The 26,395-nt window shown below is 53.6% G+C and overlaps 1 protein-coding gene across 3 annotated transcripts; it reads right to left on the bottom strand.

The window, feature by feature from the left end:
* Positions 1-368: 368 nt before the first annotated feature.
* On the bottom strand, positions 369-26,052 carry FBXO41 (F-box protein 41). 3 transcript variants are annotated; one of them, XM_036028063.1, is made up of 15 exons: positions 25,777-26,052; positions 22,973-23,143; positions 21,819-22,009; positions 11,944-12,982; positions 10,187-10,412; positions 9,664-9,737; positions 9,033-9,391; positions 7,991-8,232; positions 7,635-7,750; positions 7,361-7,513; positions 7,088-7,183; positions 5,545-5,663; positions 5,206-5,364; positions 3,805-3,920; positions 369-3,665 (listed from the first exon to the last, which is right to left on the bottom strand). In XM_036028063.1, the coding sequence occupies exons 4-15, from the start codon at positions 12,843-12,845 to the stop codon at positions 3,603-3,605; spliced, it is 2,625 nt and encodes an 874-aa protein (XP_035883956.1). In that variant the 5' UTR covers positions 12,846-12,982; positions 21,819-22,009; positions 22,973-23,143; positions 25,777-26,052; the 3' UTR covers positions 369-3,602. The 3 variants fall into 3 exon arrangements, with proteins under 3 accessions (XP_035883956.1, XP_035883957.1, XP_028372279.1); XM_036028064.1 differs by lacking the exon at positions 7,088-7,183; XM_028516478.2 differs by lacking the exons at positions 21,819-22,009; positions 22,973-23,143.
* Between the last annotated feature and the right edge of the window lie 343 nt (positions 26,053-26,395).

Raw genomic sequence — 26,395 nt, 5'->3', positions numbered from 1 at the left:
CTCGTGCCAGCCACGAGGCAAGCCTAGGACTCATGGTGGGGAAGCCTGCCTGATTGTCGGGGCAGTCTTGGGACTGGCCAGGTTCCCAAGGGTTTGGGGAGGGAATAGGAGCTGGCTGCCTTAGTTGGCCCTGGTATTCTGATCTTCACCCAATTCTGTACCTTATTCTCAGGCAAGAGCTGCAGAACACACTTGTCCAGGAATAAATACATACACACGATACACAGCAATATATACAGAAATGCAGGCCTGGGACAAGGCTGGGTGAGGAAGCATGGCCACCAGGGCGGAGGAGATGTGCCAGGCCCCTGGGAGAGGGGCGTTCCACCCGAAGGGCTTGACAGGCTGGGCACATCCCATCACTTTGACAACTCGGGGCGCTTGGGCCCTGCACCCATCCACCCTCTCTCCTGTTAGCCCAAGTGGAGCAGGAACTGGGTCTTTGGCACCAATAGTCATCTGTTAAGGTCTTCAATTTAGCGCCTTAGAAGGACTGGAACCTGGGTAGCTCCCTTCTTATGGCCCAAAGGACTAGAGATGGGACCAGGTGGGCAGGCAGGACCCAAAAGCAAAGGACAGAGCCAAACCTTGGAGCAGCAGGCCTTAGCAAGGAGATGGATTTTTTTCTCTGAAGCAGTTCCCAAGGGGCTGGCTCAAACTCCACTTGTGGAACTAGGAAAACAAGAGCTGCTTTGGTCCTTCGGTGATCTCTTCTGACCAGTGAAAAGCACTGGTCCTGGGCAGCTCACTCCCTCTGGCATTCAGACACTGACAGCATTGCCTTTGTTCTCTGCCACTGCTGAGCCAGCTGGACAAAGCACGATGAAACTCTCAAGCCAAGTATGCTAACCCCGCCAGGGGCTGGGGTCAAGCAGTGTGGCAGGGAAGTGGTAGGGACACCAAGTGGCCACCACCCGTGCACCTTCTGTACATGCCTGAGCCCCCTGAAGCAGGGCCTGCCTTGACCTCTAAACCCGTTCTTTGCATCTCTGTTGTGAGAATATGGGTGAGTGAAGGAGGGCTGGACCCTCCATCCCCATTCCCCATCAGCCCTGGCTGTGTGGTTGCCCAGGTGGACGAATGGACTTGGCAGGAGTAGGGGGTCTGCAAACCTGCCAGGTCTTGGGCAGGCAAGAAGTCTGGGCCGCATGAGTCTGCCAGCCCCAGGGGCAGGTGTGCGATGGGACATGCTATACCCTACGTTCCTGTTGGCAGGGGCCCAGGTGTGTGCAACTTAGACTCCCACGCATCCTCCACTTGGCTGGGAAATACAGGGCAGGGGACTCAATGGGTTTTCTGGAAACACCCAAACCCATAAGAAGCAAACTCTCCCCTGCAAGAGATGAGAGGGGGCCTTATTCCCTCTGCTGCCCACAGTGCTGGCAGCGTGCAGCGCTGTCACAAACAAACCACGAACGAGCCTACTGCTGGCACCAGCCCTCCCGGCAGCCCCTTTCTCCCACTTCAGCTCACTGCCCATGCACTTTGACTTCCTTTCCCAGGGCTGATGCTGGCCATCCTGGTGGGCACCCGCCCATGGAGAAATTGCCAAGAGTCTGTATTCTGGGGTGGAGGCTTCCTAGGTCAGACTCCGACCAAGCAGGGCATCCCTTTGTGCTTTGTCCGAGAGACAAGGAGGGCAGCACCTCTGGTCCTGGGGTTATGGGGAGCAGGGCCTATAGAGGGTGCAGCTGGAAGGCAGGGCTGATGCAGCCAGGGCAGCCAGACCCTAAGTGGACCTCCACCTCCCTTGTAGGCCAGCAAAGTTGTGCTTCTTCCCATGATTCCTGTGGACAGGGTTGGGGAGCTGGGAGTCCGTAGAGCCAGCACCTCTGGGGTGGGGATGCTGCAAAGCCAAGGCTTCGTGCAGGACAGGATGAGGAGTTGCCAATATGTTTGGGGTCTTCAAAGGGCAGGGCCAGAACAACCCATGGGAGGAAGTCATCTGCAGGAAGCAGCGCGGAAGAGCTGGGTGGGGAGCCCTGGAAGCTGGGTGCATGGCTGAGTCTGGGGCCCCCTCTGGTGGCCTCACTGCCGGGTAACCCAGGGCTGGGTCTTTATGTCCAAGCCAGGTTGTGGCAGAAAGTGGGGTCCCTGGGAAGCTGAGAAACTGGAAGAACCCAGTCTCAGCCAGGACCAGCTGCCTAACAGTTAGGGCTGAAAGCCAGTCCTGAGCAGGAGAGAGGGAAACTCTTAGATCAATCTAGCTGAATGTGTGAAAGAACTTTCAAAATGAAGGCTGGCAAGACCCACAGCCTTGGAGCCACTGTGGGAGTTCTGAGGAGGAGCTGGGAGACCTGAGTCTAGAGCCTTAGTGCTGCGACCCGGTCCTACTGTAGGGACAATGTCGGGTTGGGTCGGTGAAAACCCCCAGTGCATGGTGGCTTTGAAGCCAAGAGGCTCTGGCTCGGGCCCCAGGACTGTCCCCAGGCAGAAAACTCCCAACAGAGCCCTCAACCCATAGGACCAGCTGAGACCGAGGAGGTGGCCAGGTCCAACGAGGGCGTTCTCACTCATCCCTGGCCACACAGGTCTAGCTGCCTGCCAGGGCCACACCTTTCAGCATGCCAGCCAGACACGGAATTTAACTGGACCACCCCTCGGCCTCCCCCAGGCCCCAGCACAGAGGTCAGCCCAGTGACTCCCTCCCGCACAGCCTTGGGGACCCACAGGCCATCAAAGTCCTGTCCAAGCACCTGGATTAGAAGGACATTCCTTGAGGACAGGAACTGCTTCTCACGGGTGACAGGGTTTCCCAGGGCCCCTCTAGAGGCTTGGGATTGCTGGCAGGTATGGAAACATGCACCTTTTAGCTCAGACTTCTGCTTGGGTGTGTCGTGGGGTACGTGGTTGTTGGGAGGAGGGGTCTTGTCTGTATCAGTAAAAACGTTATTTTTTCTTCCTGGCAATTTCCCCCTTTGGGAGGGACGGTCTCAGGTCCTGGGGAGAAGGTCTGGGTGAATGTTTTGCCTTTCCAAGCCCACTCCCTCAGTGCACTCCCGCCCCCCACCTTTGGCTGACCACTTGCCCAGACCCCTAGGCCTGTGTGTTGTCCTCAGAGAACATAGACTCAAAGCCTAGGTGGGCTGTCTGAGGGGGCACCCCACAGAGGGCTGAGATGGACCAGGGAGGGGAGAAGAGCCCTCCTTACCAAGTCTGAGCTGCCTAGAGGAGCCCTCTCTGGCCTGGGGCCCAGCAGAGAACTTGGACCAGAGGCTGGGCCTCAACAACAGGTCTGCCGGAGCAGCCTGAGCAGCCAAGGAGCCACTGCGTGGTTATTGCAGATCCTTGGGGCGAAGACACCAGGTGCTGGTGGCACTCAGCTTCTTGCTGGCTGTGCCCTGAAGGCTGCTCCAGCCGGGGACTGGGTGAGGGCCTGGGGGCTGCTTCTGTCCAAGCCCCTATCCTGGGGAGGCAGTGCCCAGGGTCAGGCCTGTCGCTTTGCTGTCCCAGGAGGAGGACAGGAAACTGTCAACCCTTCCCTGGAGGCCAGAGATAACACCAGGCCTCCGAAGGTCTAGTTCAAAGCAGGGTCCCTCTGGAGGTCCAAAGAGAGTGCCCTGGTGTGGGGCTGGCAGGGGCCCTGCCGCCCCTCACCCGGGTTAGCAGCCGCCTTCCACCTTGATGTGCAGGATCTTAGAGAAGCCGGGTCTCCGTCGCAGGGCCTGCAGACCAGACCGGGGTTAGTTTTCCTTGGGGCTGAGTCCTCAGGGACACACAGGGGAGGCCTTCCCATCATGCACCCATCACTGGCCCCAGCCTAGGGTCACAGGGTCTTGGGTGGCCTCAAAGCCACTCACTCACCTGAAGTTTGGTCACCATGTCTTCAAACAGTTTCTGGGCCTCAGGACTGCTGGGCTCTTTGAAATAATCAGCAATCCCAATCTGGACCACAATGGATTTGAGGTTCCGACAAATGCCTGGGAAAAGGTGGATATGGTGCATGCCTGTGTTTGGCCTGGGCAATGGGGCTGCCACATTTCCTCTCACTAATGAAATCAGAACCCTACTGAGGGACAGTCAAATGCCCGGCCCTGGGAACACAGGAAGGAGGGCAGACCCACGCTGCTCAGGGGCTCAGCCGGACAATGGGAGAAGGCAGAAGGCAACACTGAAGAGCGGAGGCTGCAGTGAGCTACAGGAGGATGAGTGGGCAACAGCTGGGCTAACTCCCCCAGCAGAGGGGACAGTTGCACTAGGGCCTGGGCATTTGGACATGAATAACAAAGGCTGAGCAGCTGAGGTGAGGCTGGTGGGTCTCAGTGCGAGAATGGAAGGAGGGAGACAGAGAGCAAACGAGGGGGAGCAGAACACTTAAGGGACTGGATGTTGCCGTGAAGTCAGAAGAGGAGGAGGGAGGTCAGGAGGCAGAGAGGGCCCTGAAGGTCATGGTTTTGGAAGGTCACTCCACTGAGCAGTTAATTCTGGTGGTCAGTCCAAGGCAAGGCCATGAGGCTAAAGGGGAGGGAAGAAGAGGATCCTGGAAATAATAAGGTTGATAATGGAGCCCTGCCCAGGGTCCAGTGGTCTTGGATGATGGTCTCACTTTATGGGTGTGAGAAGCCCAAGCTGGGCACCCGTGTCCTCTCCAAAGGTGGAGGCGTGACTAAGGATGGAGTGCGTGCCGGAGGGAGGCGGGGCCACAGGAGGCCTGGCCTGGAGTCTGTACCAGGGAGAGGAGTCTTCCCTCTGAGAGCTGTCCTTGGGGACTCACACACCATCTCATCCAACCCTTCCATTCATCTTAGAAAATCAGCTTAGAAGACGGGGTACAAAACTCAGAGAAGTATAGTAACTTGCCCAAAGTCACACAGCTAATAAGAAGTAGGGTCAGAATTGAGACCCAGGTCAGTAAAGCTCCAAAAACCTGTGCTCTTAACCTGCCTGTTGTCTCGCCTCTGCCCTTGGCTCACATAGGGGATGATGGATGGTGCTGCCTCACTCCTGTCTCCAACATGAGTAGGGCACAGGGCAACAGACGTCTGTTGAACTGAACTATTTGGACCAGATGCTGGAAGGCCTTGAATGCCATGCTGGCCTCAGAAGGCACTGGTGGCAAAGCCAGGACTAGAACCCTGGTCAGTCTAACTACGGCACTGGTGTTTGCTGACTAGGAGTGACAACAGCTAGTTATGTTTCTCACTGACCAGGCATGGTAAGAGGTGAACCTTATACCCCACCCTGTGTTCCACCCCCTCCGCTCACTGTTGAAATGCAGCAGGGCCTTGGGGGTGACAGGGGTGGCCGTGAGCACCAGCATCTCCAGTCCTTTCAGGCCTTCCCGGCAGACCTCAGCCGCCACCTCTTGGGTGATCTCCGACACATGGTCCAGCTCCAGGACCTGCAGCCGCATGCAGTTTCTTGCTAGGAAGAGGGAGGAAGGGGGAGGTCCTGCTGATGAACTCCCCAGGGCACCTCCTGCCCAGCGCCCTAATAATGCTCCTGCCACCACCAGGCTGCAGCCCAGAGCTCCTCTGAGATTTTTGTGTCGCACCCATGCCTGCTTCCCTCTAACCCCCACCGCGGTCCCAAGGGAAAACTCACCAAGTGATGCCAGGCCCTGCACCCCACAGCCGGCGCCCCCAACCCCCAGGGCCCTGAGGTGGGGCCAACAGCGACCGATCATCTGCAGGCAGCGGTTACTGAAGCGCGTGGGCTGCTGGCTGGACAATGGGGGGCAGGGAAGGTTGTCAGGAAAGCATCTGGTTGCACGACACCCCAAGCCTGCTCCTCCTTCAGGCTCCTCCTTGGGCAAGGGCCCCACCAACCACCCCAGCTGCTTAAATCAGAAACCTGGGGTCATCCCTGACTCCTCCTCCCTCATCTCCTCCCAACCCATGGATTCTGATTCCCAAATAAGTCTTCAACCTACAGTTCAGACCACTGTCAATCTCATCTGGATTATAACTAGACTCCCTGCCAATTCATCCTCCACGCTGCTGACAGCGAGCCAGTCATTCCTACCTTCTCTCAGTCAGTCATTCAACTAATGGTTCCAAGTATCTACTACAGCCAAGACCAACTGAGCTAAGCCCTGGGGATATGGTGGTGACAACACAAATATGGTCCCTACACTGAGGGAGTGGACAGTGAGGTGAAAGGGGAGGGGGGACAAAGAATGTCACCTGCCTGATGTAATTAAGGTCTAAAACCCAATTGTTTTCCAGCACTTTCAAGATAAAATACAAAATCTAAACCCCATAGGCGAGGTCTTCCTGACCTTGCCCCAACTTGCCTTTCCCTATGCACTGCTCAGCTCTGCCTGCCACTGCTCACCACTCACACCAAACTTGCTGTTTCCCTGAACACTAACTCCCTCGACACTTGCCCAGGCTGCAGGCATTGCTTGGCCCCCAGGCCGTGGAAACAGACATTTACAGCCTCTGCCCTGAGAACTGTGAGTCTTGTGGAGACCGAAATATTGAGAAACTGTTGCAAAACAGATTACGGCAGGGGCTGGGACACGGTGTGGTAGGAATGGAGGAGGGAGAGGAGTGACAAACTCAACTAAGATACTGGTATTACTGAAGGAACACTGGAGGACCTGGGAGGAGATGCCACGTGAAGACAGGGCTTGCAGGGCAAGGCGCAGGGAGCAGACAAGCCTGACACGTTTGAGGAGCTCCAAGGACAGCCATGAGTGACCTCACGCCCTGGACTCTCCACCGGCCAGCTTTTTTGTACGCTACACACCGATGGCCCTGAATTGCCTTTCACATGCCAAATCGAACTGTCTGCTTTTCTAGCTAGTGTTTACTCACCACTCACTGTAGGCCCTGCCCGCTTTGGGGACACACCTCCTTTGAGCCACCAACAGTCCTAATAAGGTCAACAGATCCCTAATATCACCTTCACTTTGCAGGCTGAGAAACTGAAGTACTATTGGGTTGCCCAAAGTCGCACAGCTGGTAAGCCAGGACATGCCCCCGGGTCTGATTTTAAGCCTTGTACCTAATGCTTAAGTGCACAGGTTAATGAATGTGAATCTGTCTCCCAAACCAACTGATGGAGTGGGCCCAGATCTGCTCAATCCTCAGCCCCAGGCCCCACCCAACTAGGTCCCCTCCTCACCCCTGCCAGGGCTCACCAGGGGTGAAGTGGCGCCACCTGGAGGGAGACAATCTCTCTGCAGCCCGCGCCCAGGGCCCAAATGACCTCATGGCCAACGGGATCTGTGGCGCTCCTGTTGAAAAGACAAAGCTGGGGCCACCCACCCTGGTGGCCTCTGCTCCCTTCTCTGGGACCACAGAGCTCTTGGGTTCCCCTGCCTGAGAGCCCAGGGAAAGGGTATGCAGAGCCCCAGGGTCCCTTGGGCCCAAAGCCCAACCCTCTGGGGTTGCATCTGGTGTGGTAGACCTACCTGTAGGTGACAGCCTGCAGGGCACGGCAGTAGCAGCTAGCCAGCCAGAGTGAACGGTCGGTGAGGATGTTGGGACAGTGAGAGATGCGCAGGATCAGCAGGTTGCCCCCTGCAGCCTTCAGCAGGGACTCCAGCCCTGCTTCCAGGCAGCCGCTGTGGACAAAAGTTCAGAGGGTGGCTCGTACCCACCTCCTGCTCTGGAAAGCACCCTCACATACTTCTGAGTCTGCAGCCCAGGAGCACCCACCCACCCACCCACCCACCACTGCCTCACCGGGTGTTCCGGGCATACTCCTCCTTGCTCTCCTTCTTCCCGCGCTGCCGAGGCTTCAGGTTCTGCAGTGTTAGCGAGTGGGCCTGCGTGCACCACTGAGCCAGCATTGCCAGGAACTGCAAAGAGAGAGGGGTCACCTGGGGCTGAGGGGTCTGAGCCTGACTGGTTGGAGGTGGACCAGCTCCAGGGTAGGCAGCCCCATGAGAACATTTGGGAAAGCCAGGCAAGAGCTGAGGTCTTGTAAGGGCTGCAAAGACCAGACCTGGAGGGGCCATCTGCTGGAGAAGGTGGGGGGCAGAGGTGAGTTCACAGCAGGGATGAGTGAGTGGGCAGGGGCAGGGGGCAGAGACAGGCACCTTGGAACAGACTCGGGCATTCTCGAGCAGCACCCGCGTCCAGACGGCGGGGTGGCGGGCCACAAAGCGCCAGTCCCGGCAGACCTCGGCAGCATGCAGGAGCGTGCGTGTGTCCAAGTAGGTGAAGATGCAGAACAGAGCGGCTCGCATCTTGAGGATCTCTGGGCTGATGACCTCGTTGGAGCGTGAGGGGCTGCCCCTCTCGGCTCGCCGACCCCGCCCACTGCCTCCCTCAGAGCGGGCTGCACAATACCAAAGGGTCAAAGGTGAGTGTGGAGGGTCAAAGGCCAGCACAGGGATGTGGGTGGGGAGCTAAGGTAGGTTAGGAGCTATAGGGGGAATGGGCATGAGAGACCCATGCTGGGGGACCAGAGCCTTGGGGAGGAGGACAAGAGGCCTCAGCTGCCCCTCCTCTGCATCATCCCCATCCCTAATTTTGCAAATTAAAAAAGAAAGGGGTAGTCTTTCCTCAAGTAAATCCTTTTAAAGATACAATATCATCACATAGTCTAAACTCACCCCCTAGATGAGGCAACCTGAGTCAAGTTTAGAGAAAGAAAGAGTTTGGAGGGCCACAGCACAGAAGGATAGAAATGAAGCCTCTGTGAACAGAGGCAGGTGAGAGGCTGCCCGAAGCGGACACAGAGGTGCAGCCACACACCCTGACTGGAGCCCTCTCACCTCCACATACATGCACAGCCCTGTCTGTATGCTGGAAGGCACCCTCCCCAGCTGCTCCGGGACCTCAGAGTCTGGAGTCAACACTCAGCTACTCTCCTGTAAATGTCGGCGAGCCTACCACATAAACAGGCCCCCTTGGATGTGGCATCCCTGGGCAAAACCAGCACTGCCCTGTCACGCAACTTCCTGCCCTGGGCGTGCAGGAAACTGTGTGGGAACTTGTCATTCTCATTGTGGGAAGTCTGGGGGAAGGGGAAGGCAGTGCAGGAGCCCGAGAGGTATACTACCTCGGCTGTCTGTCCTCTGGGAGGGCCTGCGCCTGGGAAAGCCCGGCCTCTCTGCCCACCCTCCTAGGACTCACCTGAGAGCCGGCAGCTGCTCAATGGCCCAGCCATAGCAGGCCCAGGGTGGGGGACGTCTGAGGGGCCCTCAGCCTCTGACTCGGTGGTTCGGGAGCCCACATCAGAAACGTCCCCCTCCTCCCCCTCCGTGCTGTGTCGGCGGGGTCTGCGCTGCCAGTTTTGAATGGCCTGGCGCCGCAGGCCTGAGCTTCGAGGGGCCTGAGCCCGCTCTGAGCCACCATTGGCATTCTGCGTCCTTGTGCCCAAGCCCCCAGGCCCACTGTCTTCAGGTGCCCCCTCTTCTGGTCGGGGCAACTCCAGACTGTCACTGTCATAGCATCCTGAGCTCTGGGATGCAGCTGGAACACGGCTGGAGGCCCTGGGGTGGACCAGATGGTAAGGAGTGAGAAGAGAGGGCAATCAACCCTGCCCAAACTCCCCATCCCACCCCCACCACCAAGCAAGGGCAACCCACCCACCCTACTTTCCAAGAGTCCCCTCTGAATGTGGAAAGGCAGACAGACAGAGGTGACCCAAGGAGGATGGGGAGAGGAGGAGCCACGCCTCCAGACAGGTCAGCCATCCAGCAGGCTGATGGATCTTTCCCGGGTGAGGGTGGGCTGTGTGGGGCGGGCCAGGCCCGAGGCTTACCCTGTGCTGGGAGAAGAGCCATGCCGGGACACTGCGTATGTGCTAGGCATGGCCAGGCCCACGTGGTGCTCTCGCTGTGGGCCCCCAGAGCGGGAGGGAAGGCAAGGGGGCAGGAGGAAGCAAGAGAATGAGGAGGAGCAGGTGAAACAGGGTGCAAGATTGACAGAAGAGGAGAGAGAAGAAGGAAAAAAAGTTGGGAAAGATGGACAAATAGACAGCCCAGAGAGGCAGCTCCCCAGCCCACTGCACACACCCACCCAGCACCCCAGCCCTGGCCTGTGGCTCCTGGGCTCTCATTTGCAGAGATGGGCCTCTGAATCACACCTTCCTACAGCCTCAGGGGCCTGCCCTTCTGCCTTTCCAGAGGGGCTCCCCTGTTCCTGGACCTCCTACTTCAAGCCTAGAATATGTGCACAGGGAAGAGCCAAAGAAGGGAGCATTGCAGGGGATGTCAGGCTGCACGTAAGGGGAGTTTGTGGAAGCTGGGGTGTGGGTGGAGGAAAGAAGGCAGGTGGGCACTCACCATTCGGCCTGGGCCCCGGGGCGCAGGCCCAGCGTTGCTTCCCCCAGCTCCACGGCCCAGGCTGGCACTTGGTGTGCTGCCGCAGCTGCTGCTGATGACCTGCAGCTGCCGCTCGGCGCGGTCCGCCCGCTCCAGGAGCTCCTCGATGAACTGCTGCAGCCGCAGCTTGGCGCTGGCCTCCCGTGCCGCCGTCTCCTTCAGAAACTGGTCGATCTGCACCACCTCCCTGGGCCCGGAGCAGTCTCTTACCCCAGGGCCTTGGCCTGGCTGCTCACCCACCCCCTGGAGGACGCCCTGGCCAGGGGGGAGTGACATGGGCACAGCTGCCCACGGTGTCTGCTCATGGTCACATGGGTACACACAGAACAGGCCCAGGCACAATGTCCCGCACAAAGGCACACACAGAAATGCCAGCATATACTCCGAGTCACAGACTCACACCCCACCCATCCAGCCGCACACACACTACTGGACACACCTGCTCCCTGTGGACACACTCACAGGCATACTCAGTCACACCCAGCCACCTTCTGCTTCCAGACACTCTCACAGGCACACACAAGCACACAGTGAAGTACGCCAAGTCCAGTACATAGCCCCACACTGAAATGTGTACTCATAGCATGTTCACTCAAGGGCACACACAGTCTAAGACAGGCAGCCCCACCAACACCTTTAAACACTCCCCCACATGTACACCACACACACATTTTCAGGAACAGTCCCAGATGTAGAAGCACACTTCCAGCTGCACTGCCACCCTCCAGAGATTGCACGGACCCACAGCACACTTGAGAGTCATAAGAGTGTTTACTCCCAAATGCATTCAGAGTTGTTTGTGCATCCACTTAACACTGACTGAGCACCTTCCTGGTGCCAGGCACTGTTCTAGGCATTGGAGGCACAGCAGTGAACAAAGCAGAGGAAAATCCCTGCCCTCATGGAGCTTGTCTCAGTATGGGGGCAGATAAATAACATCTATATATTTCATAGTTCTACATTTAAAGGCCAGAGAAATAAGGAGGAGCCCCAAAGGTGGAACGGAGCAGACAAAGAGACAGGAGGAGATCCCAGGTGAGTGTCCTGGAAGCCGAGGGAAGAAGGTGTTTCCAGATCAGCTGTGTCAAATGCTGCTGCTGGGCCATGTATGACGATGGCTTGGCCTTGGCAACGAGAAGGTCGCTGCTGGCATGCAGGACGGTGGTGGAGGTGGGTACCTGATCAGAATGGGTTCAAGAGAGAACGTGGGGGAAGAAATTGGAGAAGAGGATAAACAATATTTTAAAGAGTTGTTTTGCAAAGAGAGAAAAGGGGCAGCTCAAGGGGAAGACAGGGCTGTGGCAGATGGGAGGTTGTGTTTCTGTGCTTGTAGGAATGAGAGGGTAGATAGGGAAAATCTGATGAGGGCAGAGAGAGAGAGAGAGAGAGAGAGAGGGGAGAATTGAGTGGGCAAAAGGGGAGAGGACCTGGTGCCATAATGTAGGAGCTAGCCTTGGCTAGAACAGAGAAGGAGGAGAAACAGTCCTCACAGACAGGCATTTGGTCACGCTGCCATGGAATCACAATCCTAAACACACATCTTTGTGACACTCTCGGCCCCACACGTACCACCATTACATGCTCATGGCCACAGATCCCATAAGCCACGGCCACATACACACTCATAACCACACTCAAGATGGTGGCAATGGCACAGTGACACACTGGGTCACCCACTCAGGAACATTCGCGGGCACATGGCCCTGCGGACCACTCACTGCTGCTTGCGGCTCAGCTCCTGTTCCTTGTGCACCAGGTCCTGCTTGAGAGAGGCCAGCAGTTCCACACTCACGTCCACTTGGCGCGAGAGCTCAGAAGCACGCTCCTCCAGCTCCTCCTTCTCGCGCCCCAGCCGGGCGCTCTCCTGCCTTGCAGTCTCCAGCTCTGCAGCCTTGCGCTCCAGCTCGGCCTGCAGCCGGCCCACCTGGCCTGCGATCTTCTGCTCCACTTCCTCGCTCAGTCTCTCCAGTCGCCGGTCCACCTCCAGCTTCTCCAGCGCACGGATCTTGAGGCGAGCCAGGCCTTCCTCATAAGCCACATCGGCAGGCGAGGGGGAAGCGGGCGAGGCAGAGGTGGGCCCAGTGCAAGGGCTGGGTCCCGGGCCGGGTGGCGGTGTGGAGCACGCGGAGGAGGCCACCGACTTGCGGGCAAACAGCTCCCCCAGAGGGATCTCAATCTCGCGCAGGGCATAGCGCGCGGCGGCGGCGGGCACGAGGCCCGGCTCCGTCAGCTCCTCGCAGGGCAGGCTGGCGGGCACCAGGTCCCCGGGGAAGTGGGCGAGGGGCGCGTGGTGGTGGTGATGGTGCAGCAGGTGGGGCGTGGCGGCCGACGGCCCGGCCGCCTGCTCCTTGCCCTGGAAGGACGTGCTCTCGAAGACCTCGCGCCGGGCGCCGGGCACCGCCAGCAGGGCGGCAGGCTCGGGCGCCAGCGGGAAGCCAGAAGCCGCGGCTGCCGCGGCCGCCGCGGCCGCCCCGTCGCAGATACTGTTGGTCTTGGAGAGGATGTAGAGTGTCTCGTACGTGTGGCTGTACTCCAGGTGCGCGCGCAGCGACGACAGGCTCCGAAAGCGCTTGTGCTCCCCGCAGCGGGGGCAGCGGTACGGCAGGTCCAGCGAGGCCATGGCCCCGCCGCCCCCGGGGCGTCCGGGCTCCACCGCGGCCGCCCCGCCGGTCAACCGGGTGCACTCATGGGGGGCCGCGGACGAGCCCCCCTGTGGGATCAGGAAGGCTCAGGGACCCGCGGCCAGGGGCCAGGAAGCTAGAAGAAAGGGAGTAAATCTTAGGAGGCGGTGTCCGTGTTCCCCTCTGCATATCTCGTACCCTCCCCCACCCCTGAGGACATTGACTTCCCTGGAAAAGAGGTGCCCAGAAGAGAGGGCCGAGTGGGGGAGACCAGGGCCTAACCTCCCAGAGGGCGTTGGCCTGCCTGCTCTGGAACCTGTGCGAAGGCCCACACATGTATGAGAGTGAAAAAGTGAGAATTCTCTAAGGAAAAGAAAAAAGGCATCTGCTTTATTTATAAAATAGTTCCAACCTGGACATAACCCAAGTGCCCATCACCAGCAGTGCCCATCGCAGCAATAAACTATGGTATATTCATAATGGAATATTACCCAGCAATAAAAAATGAACCACTGGTACATATGACAACATGGATGAATCCATTCAAAGTTGTTATGGAAAAGAAGCCAGACCAGAGTGCAAACCGTAGGGTTCTATGTATGTGGAGTTTCAGAACAGATGAATTGAAGATACAAAGTCAGAATAGAGGTGCCCCTGGCTGGCTCTATGGACTGAAAGGGGCGGAGGGAAACTCATGTGACACAGGTATATGCATATATAACTACTGAAGCTGTACGCTTAAGATTAGTGCACTTATATGTACTTGACTGTACACACTACATCTCAAAAAATCTTTAAAAGAAGATGCTTATTTCCATGTCACGCAAACCACACCCATAAAACAGGCTGGACTATTGGTACCACATTGCAGTGACCACGATGTTCACCTCACTTGGTAATACCTCTGCGTGTGTCACTGTTTGTTCCTGCCCCCCCTTCTGTGCCACACTCCCATCCCTGACCCTCCCAGCACCTAGGTGCTTTTCTCAGATTTCTTTGCTAGGCTGGTCTCCAGTATGTGGCCCTGCCCTGCCCTGCCCTTTGCTCCAAGGGCCACAATATTTGTCCTCCCCAGGTCTCTTCTGGTACAAGCCACTGCCCTTCCTGGAATCCCACCCCTGGTCACCCTCAACTCCCACTGTCCATCCTCCATTATTTCTGGCTTCTGGCCACCCCTCCCCTGCCTCATGGGGTCTCTACCCCATTCCTCCCTGCCATCCTCTCCTAACTGCCTGCCATCGGGTTTCAGCCACCCTCTGCTGTCAATGTGCTCCGCCAGATCGCAGATCACCTGCCAGTCAGGCAATTCAGCTGTCACTGGGAGTCTTTACCCACTCGGTCCCTTGGCTGATACTCCTGACCCCTCCATCTTCATAGGCTGCCATTAAGGTGCCCAGTTGGAGTTCTCTGACCTCCTCTTCTTGCTGCCTTCTGAATCGTCCTGTCTCCTGATGGGAGGGCTTCATGTGCCCTTTGCTTCTATCTCCTCCCCAGGCATTCTGACTCACCCCCACAGGTTAACTCACACCTCGAATCTAGTAGGGCTCAGCTCTCCAACTTGACCTGCTCTTGAGTTCCATTTGCTTTGGCATTTCCACATGGAAGTATGGGTGTGTGATGTCTGTTCCCCTTGCAGCCCAGCACCCAATCCTCCTCCTCAGAACAGCACCCTGTTTTGACCCTGGGGAACTATTCTCACTTTCCCATTTTCTCAGCCCATGTGGTCTGGGTGGGGGTTGATGGTCCATCCCCGGCTTCAGGGGTAGGAATGTGATATAGACCTGGTCGATCAGAGGCTTGGGATGGGCACTTATCGCCCAAGTTGAATTAGTGAGCCTTTTCTCATTGAGTTACTGAGTTACTTCTCCAGGACATCTCTGGAATTACTGGGGGAGAGCATCCTCTTTGGGCTCAGGTCTCTAAGCTGATGGGGAGGACCAGAGCTTCGAGGGCCATCTTTGGGAGGAACCACCTGAGAATGAAGCCAACACAAAGAAGCAGAATGGAGATGGAGAAAGAGGGATTCCTCACAGACACTGTTGGAGACCCTGGTCTGTTCAATTCTGTGAACAAATCAATTCCCTTTTTTGCTTAAGCCAGTCAGACATGGGTCTGTGTTACTTGCACCAGGAAAAAGTCCTAACCCAGAAATTAGAATCAGGAACAGAATTTTTAAAAGTAATAGACCCTGTGAAGGAACTAGCTGAACTCAGAAGAGGATTAAGATAGCACCACTCCACCCACTCAGAAGCTGGCGAACCCTGCTGCACAGCAGCAGAGCATCTGACCAAGCTCTCCCACTGCCTCTGGAGCTCAGCCGATGTTCCCACCAAGGCCGGAACTTGAAGAGACTTGTACAAAATATCACGGTGTTGGGGTGTGACCTCAGTAAGGTCCAATAAGAAAGAGACACACTCTGGCTGCAAGGGGACCATCTGAAAGCAGACAGGGAGAAAATGCTGCTGTGCCCAGAGAGGCTCTTTTTGCCTGAGGCCGGTAATCCAATATGGCTGAGAGTCAGATAATTAAGAGCCGGTTCTCTGCTTCTAGCTAAAGTCAGCTGAAGCAAAGACAGGGAGGCTGGGAGCACAGAGGGAGACAAACCTGGGGCCTGATGGGCTCTTAACTCCTCAGACTCTCCTGAACCCCTCCTGCTGGGCCCTCCCAGCTCAACAGAGGCAACCATTGCTTTCATTATAAGCAGCCTCCTACTGGGATGCAGCTTGAATGGGAAGGGGTGACTGAACTGTGCCTCCCACCCTGGAGTAGGGATTTGAATTGCCCTGTGGCAGAGGCCTAGCTAGAGGCCACAGAACCATGGGCTCCTGGGATGTGCGGAGCACCAAGGCCTGTTGCTAAGAGACAACCCCTCCTCCTTTCCCAACACCATCACCAGGGACTCGATTCAGGAATTATAACTTCCAGTGAGGTCTCTAGTTTGGTTAATAACTCTGGGGATGACTGAATGCAAATTGACTGAAAGCTTCCTAATGATTAAGGGAATTGTATTGCCAGAAAAAAACAAACAAACCCACAAACTTGGAAAACAAAAGCCAGGGAATATTAGCTCCTATAGTTGCCCAGCCACCAAACCTGCACCAATGGGAGGGGACTCCTCAGGGTGCCTCAGTGGCCACAGAGCACAAAGGACAAGGGTGGCTGTCTGAAAGAGCAGAACCAGAACAACCAACAGAGGGCCAGGGGACCGTGTCCTTGCCAACTGGCGGAGCGTGTGCAGCTGGCTGCAGACTTGTGCCCACTGAGCACTTTCCCTCATTTTCCCTCTTCACCTGGGAGGGTGTTTGTTCTTTCAGCTGTCCGATGTTTCCTCCATCACTGTAGTCTGGTAGTGCATTGAAAGACCATGTTAGGCTAGCTCAGTACCTTGCCAGACAGCCCACCAAGATCTTGAAGTGGGGCTGGACGTGGTCATTGGGTGAGAACTTGGAACATCTCCTTTCAGAGATAGGACAATGTGTTTTAAGTTTTGGGAGGGATAGTTGCATTATGATAAATAAATTTTTAAAGATTTTATGGGGGCAGGGTCTGTGTAGATCTTAGACAGCCAAAAGGTGGAATGTAGGGGCATGCACTGTTCGTGCTGCTCAGCTCCAGTTCCTCTTTGTAGACAGACCCCAGTTTTCCCTTCGAGAGCCACTCTCCCAACTCTGAATAGCTGTTCAGGTATGACTGATCCCACCTCCTAGTTCCAGGGAGCACCTGTGACCTCAGCCTGTTCCTCAGTCACAGTGATCATTGGGTAACAGGCCAATTCAGCCACTCAAGGACCTGTGCTCAGCTGGTAGAACGTAAGCCTGGATCTGCTTGTAGCCATTTCTGTCCTCTCTTTGGAGAAGAACAAAAAAGACTTCTGATGACATCCCTTGAGCATCTGGATCCAGATGTGCCTGAAACTAACCCAAAACTTGTCAATTGTGAGAGACAGCGAATTCTTTTTTAGCTTAAAGCGTTTGAATTGGTTGCCAGTTACTAGTATAGAGACTATAGACTAACACAAAGACTCACAGTGTCAAAAAGAAGAAACCCCAAACCCCACACAACCTTGGACTTCCTCTCGTCCACTCCCCAGCATTCCTGTTTCTTCCAACAGTGCCACTGTCCTCCCAGTCACACCACACCCATTGGCCATCGTGATTTTGCTCTCTCATCGAGACCTGCTGATTTTTCAATCCAATTGTTTTCACACTTTGTGCTTCTCTGGGCCACCGCATCCTCACACCTGGACTGCGGGCCCAGCCTTCAGTCTCACAGCTCTGTTCCATCCTGTACTAGGCAGCAGCCCCCTCTGTCTACAAATGATTCCTGCTCATGATCTTTCAGTGGCTGCCCATCATCTATTAACTGCAGCCAAACTCCTCAGCCTCACTCATTGGCCTCACTGTGCTCCTGCCAATTTGAACATGAAAAATGGCCTGGTTGTTCCACTTGCATTTCTTTGATTACTATGGCTGAGTATTTTTTCACACATTTATTAGTCATCTGCATCACTGGGTGACTTGCCTGTGCATTACTTTGCTCATTTTTATACTGAACATTCGTATTTTCTTATTGATTTACCAAGGCTTTTTATAATATTGATCCTTTGTCATTTATATACTACCAACATTTTTCTTAAGTGTGTTGATTGGCTTTTATTTTTATTTATGGCCTTTATGGATATACTAATGTTTCAAGTTTGCTTCAGTAAAATCTTTATGATTTCTGATTTTGTTACCATGCTTAGAAGGTCTGTCCCTACCCAAAGTTTATATATGAAGTTATATATGGCCCTGGCTTGTGTGGCTCAGTGGATTGAGTGATGACCGGCCAGGGCACATGCCTGGGTTGCGGGCAGGTCCCTGGTTAGGGGTGTGCGAGAGGCAACCAGTCGATGTGTATCTCCCACATTGATGTTCCTCTCCCTCTTTTCCTCCCTTACACTCTCTCTAGAAAGTAAATAAATAAAATCTAAAAAAATTTACATATGTCTTCTTTTAGTTTTTGTGATTCCTTTTTGTAAAAGTGCAGAAAAAATTCTTAATTAAGGGCTTTAAACAAATAATCTTAAAACAATAAACTTACAGTGACTTGCTAGCATGCAAATACTTCAGGCTGTGTGGTTTCCTTTCAGACACTGGAGTTTTAGTCCATCTAACATTTTTTGGTATGTGTAGTGAGACAAGGATCTAAAATACCCAACTTTTTGTTATGGGCATTTTCACACATATTCAAAAATAAAGCAGATATGATGATGGATTCCTATGTACCTGTCTTTCAGTTTCAACTATTATCATCTCATGGTCAAGTTTGTCTCCTGTGTAAGTGCTGTCCTGCGTGACACCTGCCCCACCCACCACTGGATAATTTTGAGAGAATCCTAGATATCACATTACTTCACACCCAAATATCTCACCCTGTATAAAACAGGACTTAATTTAAAAAGATCCTAGTATTTAGCAATTGTTCTCACATTACCCTCCTTTAGCTATATTAAAATCCCAAAAGTAGCCTTGAGAGGTAAATATTAAAGATATTTCCATGAAAAGACCAACAAAAAAATAGCCCTGGTAAATCTATTCAAAGAGAAAAAAGAAAGAAAGAAAATATGTAACACTATAATGAGAAAAGGGATATAACTGACAAAGATTTGTTCAAATTACTGAACTGCTACCAGGTACAACTCTTGGCCTAGAGTTTTGAAAATGTGATGAACTGAAAGGTTTTCTAGGGAAATATAAATGATCAAAATTGACTCAAGAAGAAATAGAAAACCTGAATAACTATGGATAAAACAGAAGAAGTTGACAACGTGACTAGGGATATTATAAACAGAATTCAGTTCACATACATATAACTCACATTCAGGGACAGGGTTACACTGTAATACATGGTCAGCAGGTGTCGGTCACCTGCATGTGCCTGCCGATCCCAGCTGAGTGCTGGTCCCTCTGGTGGAGACATCTTCCGGGGCCTCTTAAGAAGCCAGCTTTCCTCCCTTCCTCATGTGCTGCCTGCACAGCGCCCTGCTAGAGTAGGGGAAGGGAAAGTCTGGGGATGCAGGCATGGTGTGGCTGTGCAACAAAGGGGAAGGAAGGGGCTTCTAGGATCCATGTGGCTCTTCACCTGAGGCTGGCCTTGCCCCAGAGTTTCCCTCCTTCTGCCAGAGCTGAGGAATGACTATGAATGATTCCTAGGAATATTTTTGCCTACAGGTACTACCTCCTTGCATGAGTGTGAAGCTTTGCCTGAATTCAGGCAAGAAGGTGATGGAGGCAGCGGGAGGAGGGGGAGGAAGTAGAAGAAAAATAGAAGTGTTGTTTATTTGAACTCCATCACAATCCTGTACTATGAGCACCATGACAGAACAGCTGGAGACAGATTTTCCTTTGTTTTTTAGTCTCCCCAGATCAGCAACCCCTGCAGCCCTGAGAGCCTGCCTCCCTTTTCAGCCGAGCTCTGCCCCCTCAGCATCCCCAGGACCTGTTATGTCCTTCCCCATCTGAGAAGCCTATCTCAAGTCTACTTTCCTTTAAGTCCAATTCAAGGTTTTCTTTGGGCAGAAGAACCAATCAGAGGCATTATCTCTTTTATTCCGGAGAACAGACCAGATCAGGCATGTTCATGGTGGTATGGCTGTAGACTCTTTTTTTTTTTTTAAGGCTTTCAGGTATGTGAGCCTCATCTCCTCAAATAAGACCATCTCAAGGAGTGTGTTTTCTCTTCCTGTCTACTGTCTTGTTCTCACATGGTGACTCTGCCGGATACGCAGATAATCTTGCATTTTCATGGCTTCCACCACCACATGGTCACTGAGAATTCCTGCAGGGAACATTATTATTTTTATTTGCTCAGCAACACCTTGTCCTTTCTTTGGAGAGCTCCAGCTCCCCACACCATGTGGTTCTGACAGGGCTGGCAATCCTAACAGGGTGGACACACGACCCAGGCTTGGCCAGTCATAGTACACTACTGCATCCTTTTGGCCATGATGACTGACCCAGGAATGGGCACATTCCTCAGGCTGAGCCAATAGAGTCCTTCACTGGGAATTTACATGAAAGATTAAAGAGTCCCCTTGTCCCTCAGGATCACATGCTAGGATGATAAAGCTGTCTATGGCCTTATGAAACCTCCGCCCACCACAGGGAGAAAACTCATGTGTGGCAGGGAGAAATGTGGCAACATTCAGAGTGAAGCTGAGCCAAGAGCTGGAGAGAGAGTCCTCACTTCATTTTTGAGAGGCTGGGTACCGTGATGCCCAAGACCCACTCACACCCCTGCTTTCCAGTTCTATGAATTGGCACCTACCTTTTTTTTTTTTTTTTGCTTTAGAGTCTGAGTTGAATTTCTGTCATTTGCTATTAAAAGTCCTAACCGATAACTCTCACAAATCTGTATTTTTAACTTAGAATGCTCTTCTAAGCCCTATTCCACATGGATTCATTCAACATACACTTACTGAGTGCCTGCCCTGTGTCTGTGCCATGCACTATGCCTGGTGGTGTGCTAGGTATGTCGCGGACACAGACTGATGAGATCTGATCCTTGCCTTCAAGCAGCTTGTGATCTCCAGGGACAGGCTGGGGAACTGGATGGCACAGCCGTGAGATAAATGGCTGGCACAGGAATCTACACTTAACTGAGCCTGAGGACCTAGACGGACTCTTGCAGAGGAAGGTAGCTGGGCAAAGAATGGCAGTGATGAGTTTGGGGAGGGGGAGAAAGGCATCCTGAGCAAAGAAACAGCATCAACAAAGTCAGGGAAGTGAGAAAGAGTATGTCTCCCTCCTTCAGGGTAGGAAAATGTAAGCTCCAGAGGGTAGAACCATTGTCTCAATTACTGCTACTTCCCCAGGTCTTACTACAGTGCCTGGCATGGGGAAGGCACTCGGTAAGTGTTTGTGGAATGATGGGATAACAAGGTCTTAATCAGAGGTACAGTTCAGAGAATGGGCTACGGAGGGCCAAGGTCAGGAAGAAGGCTGTTGAAACACTAGGGGTGGACATTGTTAGCCAACATAGCAAAAGTGCGAGTGGGGAGAAGGATGGATATAGAAGCAATTGAGGAAGGACAGTCAAGAAGGCTTAGTGACAGAATGACTGTGGCCCGTAGGGAAGAGAAGAGTCAAAGGATCAGGCTCGGGTTTGGGTTTTGAGCATCTAGATAGATGGGGTTGTGGCTCAGAGGGTTTGGGGGAATTATACTGAGTTTGATTGTAGATTCCATGAGTTTGGAGTTCCAGTAAGTCTTGAAAGTAGTGATATTCAGTAATCTGCAATATGGAGCCAAAAATACAGTTTTGGCAACTCGAGCATAAAAACCAAGGTGAGTGAGCAGGACCAAGGAGAAGGTGCAGAGAGAGGAGAGCAAGGTGGGAAATGTAGACCCTAAGAGAAGCAGCGAAGGGAGAAGAAGCCAGAAGTTCCTAAGAGGCTGCAGCAGAAGTGGGAATTCTGCTGGGAAATCTTAGAGAGGAGAGGAGGTCAAGGAAGGAAGGAGTAGGCAATCGTGTGCAAACAGTGTAAACAACAGGAGTTGACAAGTCAAGTTGGAGCGGAGGTGGGAAAGGTCCGCTAGGACCTTATGGAGGGCCGCTTCCACAAGCCTGGCTGCTGGGGGCTGAGGAGACAGTGAGGTTAGGAGGTGAGCAGAGACAGCGAGTGGACACAGGAAGCTCAGGTGTGAGGGGAATAGGCAGCATGGGAGAACCCAGAAGCAGTAGTTAAGATGAGAGAAACCTGAACATATTTAAAGGCTTCTTAGAGATAACCTAATTCTACCTATATCATAACTTCCACTAGCCTGAGGCACCAATAATTCACAACCTTAGATCTGAAATTTATAGCAATTCTTTTTTTTAAGTGCTTCTTAGAAACAGCAAGCAGAGAGGGAGAGGATAAAAAGGATATTTCAGTGTTAGGTGGCTCAGACTAATACACTAACAGGGAATTCACAATACCGCAATACTCACCATCGAACCTATTTCTTTCTCAGGTTTCCCATCTTGACCAACATCTTCATTATCTACTCAGCACTCTGGAGGGAACTCCCAAGGCATCTCTGAATTCTTAAAGTCCCCCTCAGATCTCATCAATTGCTGATTTTTGTCAATACTATCTTAGAAAGCCCAGACCGGTGTGGTTCAGTTGGTTGGGCGGCATCCTGCAAATCGAAAGGTCGCTGATTGGATTCCCAGTCAGGGCACACGCCTGAGTTGCGGGTTAGGGCCCTCCAACGTGGGTGCCTACAAAAGGCAACAGATCGATGTTTCTCTCCTACTCTTTCTCCCTCCCTTCCCCTTTCTCTAAAAATAAATAAATAAAATATAAAATAAATAAATAAATACTATCTTATAAATATTTGACTCTACATCTTGCTTTTTCTATGGCCACTGCTCCAGATCTACTATCCTTCTATCCGGACAACTGATACTATTTCTAATTGAAGTCCCTGACTCCAGCTTTGAAATCTCACTGTTTCTGCAAGTAGAGATCCAGTCATGTCACTTTTCTTAAGGGAAAAAAAGTCTCTGAAGGCAGGCCATCTTCTGAAAGGTAAAGCCCACCCTGCTTTGTCTGCCCTCAAGGCTGGCAGGAATCTGCCCACCACTCAGCCTTGCCAGCCCTAGCCTATGCCTCTGCTTCCCATGTGCATCCTTAGTGAGCCTCGCGAGTCTTAGCTTCACGGAGAAGTGCCACGTGCTGTCACATCCTCAAGTCCTGGCTCATGCTGGTCCCTTTCCCTAGGACTCCCTTTTTCAACTGGTGAATTCTGCAGGCCCAACTCCAATGCTACTCTCTTCACGAACCCTTCCTTGACCACCTTCTCCAGCTCAAACCACCACGCAGCATGGATCACGCCTTCCCACAGCTCTTCACATATTGTAGCAGGTATCACATGCTGGATGCTCATGAACCTGTCTGCACATGGGATCCCGCCCTACACGTACATTGGAGGGCAGGGACAATGCTACTGCCTCACACACAGTAGAAATTAGTATATTCTCAGAGGAATCACACTAAATAATGGATGAATTGATTGATTTATGTAACCAAAGTGATTTCTACTGTTTATTCTCAAGGAGCTGGATGAATTTGGTTACAATTAAATCAATCCAAGAATTACCTCAAGTAACAAGTGCTTCCCTGGCTCTGCTCCTCGCCCACTGGGAGGTAAGAACTTGCTGTCTTCACGACATTGTTGCTCTAGCAGAGCTCCAAGGCTTACGACTTGTCTGCTTCATTCTATTTTATCCACCCAGCAAAAAGATGTCAAACACAAGGCCCGTACCAGGCACTGGGGACACAAAGATGAATAAGTCAGTCATGCCTTCGCACTGCTTGCAGTCCAATCACCAAAGCAGTGAACGCTGCCCTGGCCGAGTGGCTCAGGTGATTGAAGCGCCATCCCATGCACCGAAAGGTTGCGCGTTCCATCCCTCGATTAGGGCACATATTCGTGTTGTATCTAGGTTGTGGGTTTGATCCCTGGTCAGGGCAAGTATTGGAGGCAACTGATGGATATTTCTCTCTCTCTTTCCTCTCCGTCTCTCTTTTACCCTGCCTTTCTTTCTCTTTAAAGTCAATAAACATATCCTCAGGTAAGGATTTAAAAACAACAAACAGTGAACATTTACTTACTAACTATTCTGGTCAGACATCACACTTCTCATTTAGTCCTCAAGACAGGGCTGCCAAAGAAGTGGTAACATCTCCACTTTAGGTTGAGGATATCCAGACTCAGAGTGGCCAAGTCACTTGCCCAAGGCCAGTAAGTACTGTAAGAACTGTTGCTTTGGTGGCTCCCAATGAGTCCTGCCTCCTAGTACTCTTGCCCTGATGTGATCCCCTCCCACACTGACTCAGAGCTTGGCCACATGACCTACTTTGGCCAACAGGACATTAACAAGCCTGAAGCAGGCAGAGATTTGATAAATAGTTGTACCTTAGGGCTTATCCTCTTAGAATATTTCCTCTTGGGGTACAGCTGCCCTATAGAGAACTTGGGCCAGACTACTGTGTGATTAGATGCCATGTGTACAGAGACCCCAATGGATGAAAGGCCATCTTGATATTCCTTTGCAGTCCATCTCTTAACTGAATGTAGCTGAGGGGTACCACCTAAGCCCACAATCACAGCAAACCCACAGACCATGAGAAATAATAAATTACTGTTGTTTTAAGCCTTATATTCTGGGAAGGTTTGTTACATACCAGTGAAAAACTGAAACAGTGACAAGCCAGGATTTGAACCCAGTACTACCTGACTGACTTCGAAACCCATGCTCTCAGTGCCCCAGTACTACATGCCTTCTGGTTGGGAGTAGAATGTCGCACCAACACTATTGTCGTCACAGGCTGGCCCGTAGTAGCACTCAATAAATATTTGTTGAATGAATAAGTAAAGGGTGTGGTATGCTGCCAGAGAGGCACGCAAGTCCAGGGAATTCAAAGGCAGAATGGCAATAACCTTTCAACAACCATGACCCCTCTTTCTGCTACAAACATTCCAAAAACAAAAGCAAGCTAGGCATCCCTAAATCTAGAAACAAGTATGTGGGTATCACCAAACTCCCTCTCTCTGCCCCTTTCTCTGTTAAATGAAGATCAGGCAAAATTGAGAAGTTGGCAGAGCTTGGTGTTGGATGGTCATTTCTCCTGCCCCCAACTCCCCGCCATGACACTGGCATCTCCTCTCCTTCCAGGTTGGCCTTCTGGGCCCAACAGCTCTTCCTCCTTCTTTTTCATATAAACCCCACATTCAGGAAAGGAGCAGAGAAGGTAGAAATGACAGAAATGGGGGAGGAAGATTTGGATATTAACACATGGCTTCATAGGCCAAAGAAATGAAGCTCTAAGCTCAGGTTTTTTTTATCTGCTAGCACATGAAAGAGGTATTCTAAGGAGGGTGAAGCAGCTAGAGGTGACCCTGTGGATGGGGACACCTACCCCTGACTCTAAATCCCTTTGAGTCCCCCAAGAAGGCAGGGCTTTGGCTTTCCTCACCTGAGGCTGTGGTCCCACCCTGTGTACCTCCCAGTGAAGCCACCGCAGCCTGGTGAGGACCCACAGGTCGGTGCATCCAGCCTCTGCTCCCCGCAGTCCTTACACTGCCTTTTCTCTGCCTAAGCTCCCCCTCACTCTCCAGCGCCTGCAAACATGCACACACCTCCCAAGGTCACACGCACATGGCTCCAGCACCTGGATCCCACACCCAGAAAACCATGTGGGTCCCTCGCTGCATACTCAGCCTACAGAGAGGGCAGGGTCCACTCTTATCACAGGTAGAAAGTGGGAAGTGCATGCAGGTCCGTGTCACACACGCATGCAAAGCAATGCAGTGGGGCACAGGCATCGGATCGCGGTGGGCACAGTCACCAGCGAAGGCACTGGGCTACGAGGACACAGAAACACGGAGACACACATATGCACACCTCCAGACCATCACACGTGCACACCAGCACGCACACAGACACCTAAACCCTCCCACCCTCAGACACACGCACAGGTGCCCAGCCAGGCCTTAACACCATGCCCCTCCCCCACCCCCTTTCAGAAGCAGGTGGGGAGAGCTGAGGTTTGAGGGTGCTACCCCTCCTCCTTCCCTCTGGCCCCCCAGTCTCCAAGGTCCAGAGTCCCGGTGGGGTCTGAAGCCTGCCCCGCCCCCCAACCTGGCTCGGGGAGGGACTGGCGAGAAGCGGGGGATGGGAAGCCTGGTCTCAAATTGTTCTGATTTTAATTCCTTAAATTAACCCCTTCTTTGGCTCTGGCTAGGCCTGCCCAGAATCCCTCCCGGTATGGTCTGGCTGTCTCCGGGCCTCCGGAGGGCTGTAGGGGAGAAGGAAGAGGAGGAGGCGGCAACGGCTGGGGTCCTCCCTGCCTCCTTCTTTCCAGGAGTGGTCCCGCAGCGCGCCCGCGACTCGCCCTTACCTCCTCCACCCCGCCGCGAGGCCAGGCCCCGCGGCCCTCGGATGGGGGTGCACAGGCAGCCCCGCGTGCCTGGTCCAGATGCAGGGCCGCCTCGGGGCCTCGGATCTCGTTCCCCTCCGCAGCCTCGGGTGGCAGCCGTGGCTTGCGCCCCCGCCTCCCTCTCGGGGCGGGGGCGGCCGAGCCTCCCAGCCAGTCGCAGCGGGAGGGGCCCACAAACCGGGTGGGGGAAGGATGGAGGAGGAAGGAGGGGGCGCGCGGCCGGAGGAAAAGAAGGGAAGGGGGAGGGAGGCAGCAAGGAGGTGGGGCGGAGCCGGCCCCTCCTCCGGGGCGGGCTCTCCTGCGAGCTGGGGAGCGGCAGATGCAGCCAGAAGCGGCTGCGCCGGGACCCCACGTTTTCCTGTGAAGGTGGCTTAGATGGGGGAAGAGTCCGAGGCGCCGCCCTGGGGGTTCAGGGACCGCTTCGGCGGCGCTAGTACTGAGTCCCTGCCTTCCCAGCTCCCCAAACCGCCCAGTGCACTCTCCCTGCCCTGGGCACCTCGGGTTGTAGCCCCTGCTCCCCACCTTTGATCGGAAGCTCTCCACCCTAACCCTACCAGTCTCGCTTGGGTCTCCCCACTCG

This window comes from Phyllostomus discolor, chromosome 6 (genome assembly GCF_004126475.2).
Source record: "Phyllostomus discolor isolate MPI-MPIP mPhyDis1 chromosome 6, mPhyDis1.pri.v3, whole genome shotgun sequence".
Lineage (NCBI taxonomy): Eukaryota > Metazoa > Chordata > Mammalia > Chiroptera > Phyllostomidae > Phyllostomus > Phyllostomus discolor.
The sequence above is the reverse complement of the archived record's forward strand: the minus strand, read 5'-3'. Positions and strand labels throughout refer to the sequence as shown.